This window comes from Octodon degus, unplaced genomic scaffold, assembly GCF_000260255.1.
Source record: "Octodon degus isolate 3935 unplaced genomic scaffold, OctDeg1.0 scaffold00284, whole genome shotgun sequence".
NCBI classification, from domain to species: Eukaryota; Metazoa; Chordata; class Mammalia; order Rodentia; family Octodontidae; genus Octodon; species Octodon degus.
In genome coordinates, this window is record NW_004524860.1 from 1,106,590 (window position 1) to 1,116,814 (window position 10,225).

At 44.3% G+C, this 10,225-nt stretch overlaps 1 gene segment (V, D, J or C); it reads left to right on the forward strand.

Moving 5' to 3' along the window:
• Positions 1 to 7,455: 7,455 nt before the first annotated feature.
• LOC111814268 lies at positions 7,456 to 7,949 on the forward strand. The segment is given in 2 exon segments: positions 7,456 to 7,541; positions 7,621 to 7,949. Coding segments are annotated over 2 exon segments (375 nt in total).
• The last annotated feature ends 2,276 nt before the right edge of the window (positions 7,950 to 10,225 follow it).

Below are 10,225 nucleotides of genomic sequence, written 5' to 3' on the forward strand. Positions count from 1 at the left end.
TGTTTGCACTTATGGAAGGTAAATTATTGAGAAGAAAGAATATGGAATGAGGAAGTGGATGTCACTTGGATAAACAATAGATATGAGTGAGTTTCCTGAGCAGGATGTGTCTGTGTTTGCATGTGTACAGTCCAGGAATCATCTGACAGAGCCCAGAGGAGGCTTGATGTAGCCTGGGGGAGGGTGATCCCTGAAACTCTCTTGCGCAGCCTCAGGATTCACCTTCGCTAGCTATGGCATGCACTGGTTCCGCCAGCCTCCAGGGATGGGGCTGCAATGGATGGCCTACCTCCATCTCAATACTGGTGTCTTATACTACTCAGTCTCTGTGAAGGGTTGATTCACCATCTCCAGAGACAACAGAGGGAGCATGATGCATCTGCAAATGAACAGTCTGAGAACGGAGGACACAGAGGTGTATTCCTATGCAGGAGACCACAGCGAGGGAACATCATGGTGAGCCCAGTCACAAACCTCCAATATTTAAATGGCAATGGAATACCCATCTGTGACAAAACTGAACAAAAAAGGGGATATAAATGAAGGACCATTTTGTATCTGTGCATACAAAATAGTTAGTAGAAATATACAACTACTTTCTCTTAATTCAATGAGAAGAAAGATTTGTACTAACAGTGTTTGGACATGATATCATCTATGCATCTTTTGCTATGAATAACTACTATGAAAAGAACAATATGCAGTGTATTAATTATTGAAACTGTCCTACTAATCGGTTTTGAAACTGTCTCATTGCTATTTTTTTCTCAATAAAATAAAATAAAATAAAAAATCCAATCTGAAGCACTCTGTAACCAGCAGTGGGCACTGTGATCCATGGAAAAGCTGTCAGAGCTTCAGAAGCAGGTGCAGGAAGCTTGCTTCCTCCTCCTTATCCCCTGTAGGTCCAGAGTGTGGCAGAGATCAACATATCCATATTATATTCCATGTCCCAGTCTCCTATTATATCCATTTTCCAGTCTATGAACCATGTGTGTTCTGCTTTCAGGAAAAACTGAATCTCTTAGGGAGAGATAAATGGATTCTCCTTCAATGTCAGCCACTTTCTCTGCTGTGGCCTCACAGGAGAACTAATGGGGAGCATGATCAGGCCTCTCTGATTGTAGGAGCTCCCTCCTGGCCCAGATACTCTAGAGTGACATAAAAAGGGCTCTGCTCCACACAGAATGCCTGGAGTTCTGGGAAAGTCACTGATCAGCCTGGAAAGACTTCTGAAAGTACCAAGCATGCTCATAGCCTCCTTGCTTGCATCTCCATTCCAATTCGAATGGTCCGTAGGAATGTTTACAGCTCCAGGATACTGCCAAATGCTTAAGGTCAAGCTGTGAGAATCTGTCATACTGGTCCACCCATTACTCTGTGCTGCTGATAGTGCAGGAAATACATCAGACCTAGACAGGGCCCTGCCTGCAGTGGGGAGGACAGCACATAGCTCAGCAGGGGACATGGCCTGTACCCTGGTAGCCAGGAAGATTTGCCAGATGAAAAGCATGTTCTTCCAGAACCTGAGGCCTTTCAGGGCCTAAAATTATCCATTTGTAATTACTGCAAATGTTTAATAAATTCCTATACTGATGAGATTATGCAATAGCCAGAATCCTCAAAATTTTTCTTTCATTACTGTTGTCTCCAAATATATACAACCAGTTATACACATGTGTACACATTCAACACACACACACACACACACACACACACACACACACACGAACTCCAGTCACAATGTTCTGAGGCAGTGGTGCCCACCACTCTTGCACACCATAAATGGCAGTGGACAGTGGGTTTCAGGACCATGGTCCTAGGAGAAGATGAAGTACCCTGGACAGTAGCCCAGGATGGAGCAGGTGTTCAGTCTTCATGGACTGTGGAAGCTGGAGCTCAGCTCTGTCCGGGCCTGACCCCACTCCACTCAAGATCAGATATGTCTGCCAACTCTGATGTCTGCCTTTTGTAAGTTGAGATGGAGTCTTAGAAACCACAAGACACATATTTGATAGGAATGTATGGCTTGATTAATCTTATGATTCTAATTGAATGTGGCAATAATCCTCAAATAAAAGCAAAATATATGGAAATCTTTAATTCCAGTGTATAAACACTTGTTGATACATAGCATCTTCTACGCACTAAAACTACTTTCCTATCTGTATGTCAGATTTGTTGTTCTTGTCAAATTGTACAACATTGCCATTCTCTTTGTATATTTGTGTGTAATTCAATCAATTGAAGAAAAGTTATATTAACATTACATTTTATGTGTTGTTGTGTTTGAAGTACATGTCCCTGAACCCAGAGACTTTTCTTTTGAGCTACAGCCACATTCATTGTTAATGTTTAATTTTTTTAAATTTTGACACCATCCCATACAGTCTGTAAGTTCCCAGGCAGGGCTAAGGCTTTCAGTCCTCCAGCTCAGCCTCTCAGGTCTGTGTTTCAGTCACGAGCCTCCAAGCCTGGATTAAATCCTGATTTCTATATCAAATGTATCATTCAGCAAATACAGTAGATAATACAATTTGAAACCCTGCTATGAGCAGAGACTCTAGGTGCACAGCAGTGATTTCTATTAGGAAAGAGAACATGGAATAGAAGTGGGATAATGAGTGCTGAAATGTCCTGAGGGCCTCGTGAGGGAGGTGACAGAAAGGGAGACTCAGGTGACTTCAGTTTCCTTCCCAAGGACTCTCATGTACAGTGCTGCATTCAAAGGTAACCCGGCTGTGCTCCAGCTCTGGATCTGACTTCTCTAGGCTCACACAGCAGTGCTTCAGCTCCTGTCCTGTACATCTAGGTTTCAAACTGTATAGAAGTAGTTACAACATAAGCATCTTTTGGGTGCTACCAGTGATCAAATACAGGACTTTTCACTTGTCAGGCAAGCACCGAGTCCACTGAGCTATCTCCCCAGCCCAAGCATTATAAATAACTCCTTGTTGGATTGTCTGAGATGAAATTCTTTCTCGCATTTTATACTGGTGTCTCCATTGCAGCACCATGGTTTATGACACTTTTTTTTCATTACTCTTGTCAGAGTGTCACACTACCTATCCCAGGGGGGCCCTGCAAGAGAAGTCTGCAAGAGTTGGGCAATGCCACGGGTAACTCACGGAGTCACCAAGGTGAAACCAGACAGAGGAAGAAGGTTGTGGCTGCTCCTCCCTTGTTCCTTCTTCCTGGCTCTCATTGGAGGCCTACAGAGCCCACCATGCCACACCATGTGCACTGTGCACCTTCCCCAGAGAGCAGCAGTACAGTGCCCAGGCAGGTCTGCTTCTCCATCAGGGCGGCATCTGCTGTCATCCCTGATGCACACATCTTACTGTGGGTTTGGCTCTGGACAAATTAAAAACCAAGAGTGAGGCTATTTTCTTCTTTTGGAACAGTACATACCTATGTTAGAACTGAAAATATAGAAAGTTTGGCATCAAGCGACTTAAGAGAAAGGAGGATGTTCTCTGTGTGTTCCACCCCATCGAGTAATTTGATCACCTGATTGCTCAGGAATGATCACTTGTGCAGTGCATGGAAGAAACAGAGCAGCCAGCACCCAGCCTGGGAGATACAGCTGTTCTCTTGTTTCACTCTGTGCTGAAGGAAAAGAGGAAACGACTGGATTAATAGAGCTGCAGGGGACTCAGGAGCCTTGTCTAGCTCTGAGTGAATGCCAAGCCACAGAAAATTCTCACATTGATTGGGGCTAAATCAGGAGGAATATGCATAATTAATTTTGTGAAACCAATCTACTGTCTATATTGCCTTCTGGCATTCACCAAACTTTAAGTTTACACTTAATAGTTAGTAACATCACAGGTGAAGGAACAAAGAATAGTCACAGTGCCTCCAGGAGTGTGCTGTTACCTGTGACCTTGTATACCTGCTTCGCAGAATTACAAGGGAGAACACTGTTCCACAGCTTCTGTACTTTGGTCCTCGCTCCCTTGGAACATCACACTTCTGGCTTACATAAGTTCAGAGAGCAGAGCACACTGTGTACGCCTAGGGACCTGGAGATCTCTCCAGTGTGCAGCTGTGCTCCATCCCAGGTGACCAGAGGCCTGGAGAGGTGGCCCCAGTACTGATACCCCAGTTAAGAGAGCCCATTCCTTGCATTTAGCATTATCTTTTTTTCCCCCTTCCTCCTTCAGTTTCATAAAAGAAAGGAAGCATTATCATTACATGGGGTTGAGGAAGATAGATTTAACCTGTGAAATATATCACCAGTATTTGAAAATACAACAAACATTTGGAACTATGTCTGTTTTATCCACTCATAATTTCTTTCATAAAAAGAAAATTTACTTTCTCACATCTGTTGATGATCAATAATAATTTTATTAATTAATTTTTTGCTCTTTTGAATAAAGGAATATATATATATATATATATATATATATATATATATAGTTATGTTTTATCTGGTAAAACATGAGTTTCTTTTGTATTCTTTTTTATTTCTTTTATAGAGGAAACTCAGCCTATAGCACCACACAGAAGTTCCTAGGGAGAATTTCCCAAACAATCTGCACAGTCCATTCTTAAGTGCCCTCTCCTTTTCAGAATTTGTTAGGGTTCCCTGAGTCTCTCACAGCAAGGTCACAGCACAGTGATGTCCATGCATGCTACCAGTTCCTCTCATCCCTTGCAGCCCCACTGAGGCACAGAAACCCCGCATCCTAGACAAACACAAGAAGGAGTGTGCAGTTCCCTGCTGCCCCTTCCCTCTGTCCTCGGGTTCCTGGCTCGCATCCACATCCACTCCTACAGGCTCTTCCCACTCGCCCTGTTCTGCTTGCAGGCTGCCCCAAGGTTTGAGTGACTCGTAGGTTGTGAGGTGGTGCAGGGTAGGAGCGGGTGTCAGAGGGACTCACAGGTGATTCCTTCCCCAGCTGTTCAGGCTGAGGACCACTTCCTGTGGTGGAGTCAGCACACCTTTGGCTCCGCCCAGACACACAGCCTCACCTGTGCCACTTCCCCTGCTCAACCTCTAAATATTCTCTCCTGGGTCTAACTTTGGCCAGGGAGGGGCCTGCAAGGCATGAGTGTGATCTGGGCAAGGGGAGCAAGAGCCACAGCCTCTCCCTCCAGTTCAGACACAGCATCTCCAGGGGCACCTTAGGAACCAAGGACACAGGTTCAGCTCAGTATACCCAAGACCTGGGTGTGATGGGAAGCTATGGGAGCCACTGACCTCCCCACAGTACTGCAGGGAATGAATAGGGGGCGCTCAGTACCAGCAGAGTGCACAAGTCACCTCCAGGACTGACTGCAGACCAGCCGGGTTTCAGGAGCAGGTGCTGGGAACCTACAGAGTTGCTCCAAAGAGACCAACAACTGAGCCCAGACTCATATGTGAAGCCACAGTTGTAAAGTTTATCTGAGGCACTAAAAGTTCTCCCTCTGTTTCATTTTTGAACAAGGAATAATAGTCTTATTTTAGGTGATGGCAATTTAGAAATTCAAAATATAATAAAAATGATGATAATAGATAGATAGATAGATAGATAGATAGATAGATAGATAGACAGACAGACATAGGAAATAGGAAGGTAGATCCTCTGAATATGGGAAAGTAACCAACAGATGCAGAGAACAGAGCCCAGGAGGGAAGGGAATTAAAGCCAGCTAAGCTGTGCTCTGTACCTGCACACAAACCCCAGGATAAATGCAATCTTAAGGTACTGTAAATATATGCTAATGAAAATATGAACTGAAAATAAGTTATACACCCAATGCTAAGTGGTTGGAGCATGTAGCTGGGCAACTGCCCCCCTCTAGGTGGAACTGTATGACCAGAGAAGCAGTGGGGAGCCCTGGAGGGCTCCTGAGTACCCAGCTTCTGAAGACCCACAACCCCAGCACTTCCCATTAGGACCAAACTTTTAACCCACAGTCTTGGTGACCCCTAGCACCAACGTTCTATCTGAGACTGTGATGTCTCATTCATCTCGTCTGGGTCCCTGGATTCTCTTGTTCCCTGGTCTATATGGCAGTGCTATTCTCTAAATTCAGGGCTCTTTTTGGGTCCAGTTTTCTCAGAGTGGCTGTGCACTCTCATCAGTAAGATGAGCGTGCTGCTCTTCACGGGTAGGCATTGTTCATGGAACCCTGGACTTGATTTCCGAATTCCCTCGTGATGGCTGTTCTAACACCCACAGCATCCCTATGAGCTCAAGTGCTAAATTGGTATAGATTCCGTGGAATGTGGACTCACAGTGCTGCCTGCCTCACATGCCCATTGCCCCAGAGGCTACTGTGCATCACCTGCACCAGCAGGCCTGTGATGCTGGGGGAAGCTCAGCTTTCATGGGAATGGAATTGGGGCTGGAGATCAGTGAGGACAATCACGAAGCTGAGGCATGAGATAACATCTTCTCCCCATGGCTTGGGGGGTTAGATGTGTCATAAACTGCTGAATAGCAAAGAGGAATCATTGGCCATGACGCCAGCTCACAGGTGCTCGAGTAAGAGTGTCTCATGTGGGACACAGTGAGATGTGCAACCTTATAGTCTTGAGCAGGCTTGTCGCATTCTTCCTGCAAATAAGAGCATTTTTACCTTAAGATGAAACGCTGATATTTTTCACAGGACTCCCAAGTTATGCCTTGTAGGATTCTACACAGAATCCTTCATCTGAGAGTGCCACATTCCCCAGTATTTGAGTGGGGATATTGTGATACCACAATATGAAAAGTAAATACAGATTTTCTTTATTGTATTGGAGATTATATATATATATATATATATATATATATATATATATATATGTGTGTGTGTGTGTGTGTGTGTGTGTGTTTATTATGAAATTAAACCTGCTTAGTTGATTTTAATATATAAATTGATGTGACAGAAGCCAATAAAACAATTTTGTCACATTAATTATTACAGTACACCTTACTACTACTAAATTGAAAAGCACTCCAAAAGTAATTGAAGACTCTAGTATGACATCCAAAGAATGTAGGAAATGAAGCCGACCTCTGAGACTCTGACACTGAGGAACTAACACGCGGGACTCCCAGTGGTGAGGGGAAGCTGTCTATGGTGGTCAGCATGGGGTCGGCTCACTGGACCACAGATGTAGAGGCCCAGTGTGAGGGAAACCTTGAGTCTGCAGAAGGAAACGCTGCCTGTCTCAGAAGTGATGTAATAAACGCAGCAGAGAAGACCTAGAGGGCTGGCTCAAGTGTAGGCATCAGTGTGCAGCCTCTGTTCAGTGTCGATTTCTGGGCATGTAACTGCCATTCACACGGAGGACTTGGCCAGCATAGACTTCAGGACACAGTCTCAGCCACCTGAGCAGGGCCACACAAGATATCAAGATATGCACCCTGCTCTGGTCCAGTGAGGGTGGAGGAACAAGAGTAATATGCAAATCTCTGGGGGTCATAGAGTAGAAAGCTGAGGTTCCTAAACTCACACAGCAAGAGCTGCACCCCATCTGTCTCCCAGACCCCTGAGTTCAAACTCCCTCAGCATGGAGTGGGCATGCAGGCTCCTTTTCCTGCTGGTCGCTGCCCCAGGTAAGGACCAAAAACTCAAGATTGCAGAGGAAATTCAGCCAGCTCCACTGTGCCCAATGCTCCTGTGTCCTCTCCACAGGAGTCCACTCACAAGTCCAGCTGGTGCAGTCTGGACCAGAGCTGAAGAGACCTGGAGAGTCAGTGAAGGTCTCCTGCAAAGGCTCCGGGTACACCTTCACTGACTATGCTATACACTGGGTGAAACAGTTGCCAGGGAAAGGCCTACAGTGGATGGGCTGGATAAACACCAATACTGCAAAGCCAACACACGCTGAGGGCTTCACAGGACGATTTGTCTTCTCCCTGGACGCCTCTGTCAGCTCAGCCTATCTGCAGATCAACACCCTCCAGACTGAAGACACAGCCATGTATTACTGTGCAAGGCACAGTGAGCAGACCACATCCTGAGAGTGTCAGAAACCTGGGGCTGAGCTCACTCTGGCTGAGGAAGCAGCAGGGACAACTAACTCTGGTTTCTTTGATTTAGATTATGATTTCACAGGAGAGACATTGAGGGACCTGATTTCTGGTGGTCTGTTGCACAGGATTATTTGAATTTTCTTCTTGAGTTTGCGAAGGAATCCAAGAGAAAAGATTGGATCACTGGTTTTCTGAGGAGAATGTGGTGTTGGGAAGTGGGGTGTAGTTGGAGGAGCTGGTTCATTGGGACTTTGCCTTTAACATGTGTCTATTGCTTTCCCATTCTCTTCCCCTGTGATCTGCTGTGCCCGCAAAGTTGGAGTGCCTCTGCTACATGCTTGTACCTTGAACTTTCTCATTTGGATTCACCTGAATGATGTTTCAATGCTCTGAGTTCAAGGACAAAACCATTCACCCTTTATGTGTTACTGTTTAGAATGAGATTCATAGGAGTGCAATTTGTCCTAGCCAAAACCTAAAAACAATCAGATATCCTTCAACTAAGGAATAGATGAAGATGCGGTACTTTTACACAATGGAGTATAATTCAGCTATAACATAGGACAAATTTGGAACTTTTGTTGGTAAATGGATACAAATGGAGAACATACTCTTAAATGAAATAAATCAGACAGGCGTGTGTAAACATAATATTGTCTCCTTCCTGTGACAACTTGATAGAAAAAATGGAATCGAAAGGGTACAATTGATACTGGGAAAAGGGAATGAACTTATTCAATGGGAAAGAGTTACTGAGTTGAAAAGAAATAAGGGAACTCTTTAAAAACTAAGAAATGACAAAACATAATGTGATTCATGAAGGACAAGGAAGAATGAGTGTCCAATGATATATGAGTGGGATAAACAGAGGAAGCTGTGGCAGTTTCCTGAGCAGGTGTCTCTGTGTTTGCAGGTGATCAGGGTTGGCTGCAGCAGGTGGGGCTAGGAGGTGTGGTATAGTCTCAGAAGTTCCTGCAACTGTCCTGTGCAGTCTCTGGATACTGCATGGACTGGGACTATCAGACTACAGGGAGGGGCCTTGAGTGGGTTGATCTGGTTAAAAATGGGAAGAAAGATAATAGAGAACAGACTCAATATGTCACATCTGTGAAAGGAAGGTTCACCCTTCCCAGAGAGATTGCAAAGGCAGGACCTGCAAGGCCACAGTCTAAGGTCCCAGGATTTAGACTTGAATTAGTGAGAGAGAGGCAGTGAGGGGACATCAGGGTAAGTACAGACTTAATCCTTGTATGAAGGCCCTCATGAGCAGCAGGGGAGACCTGAGGATCAGAGAATGGGCAGGTGCAAAGGTGAGTACCATTAAAGGCTAGAGTATCAGTTTTTTTTCTTGTTTCTGGGACAAAATATTCAACACCCAAAATTAAAGAAGGAAAGATTTTTGTAGCTAACAGTTTGTGGAGAATTTAGTGGATATTTGGCTGGCTCTAAGGCTGAGTGACACATGACAGAATGTAGCAATTTATAGTGCCAGAAAAAAGCAAAAAAGCAAAAGGGGAGTAGATGCTGCTTCTAGCATGCCTCTCTCTCTCTTCTTTACATGATCAGCAAGCTGTCCTCAGGTGAGGGTGTAGAACTCACACAATGTCTATACCTATCTCTTGCACATCTTGAGTATGTTTACAAAGTAAAAGCCTTACCTCTCTATTCAATCACTTAACTTTTCAGTTTTTCAAGTTGACACACTATATCAACCAGTATAGCTGATTTCCTGTCAGTGCCTGTGATTTCTTTCCCTCTAACTTCTTTTCAGATTCATACATTAATTTTTCTATTTATTTCCTCAACAAAACAACCTGGGGCACTGAGGAGAAGTGGCTTGATTCAGGTCAGGAACATTTAGAAGAGCCAGAAATGAGAAAGATATCACAGTGAAGGATGAGGGTGCAGGGACCTGCTCAGAGTGGGTGGGCACATCTCAGTGCCCAACAGTTAGACTGCAGGTGTATTACAGCGACAGTGAAAGCAGAACCCAGAGGACAATGCTGATAAAATTGCAGCAGTGAAGTATGTATAAGGACACTGGATTCCATTCCCAACTATTAAGTAAATACACATGAGTTTACAGAGCCATAAATTACAAAAGAATAAATAAATGAAGGGCAATGTGTATGAGTCAGAAGTCTGCAGGCAAACAGTGCATTTCTTAACTTATGTGTCTGTGTCACTGCTTGTCTTTTTATCCATCCATCCATCTGTCCATGACATTAGTACTTATCTTTATAAATATAGTTTTAACTTACTCA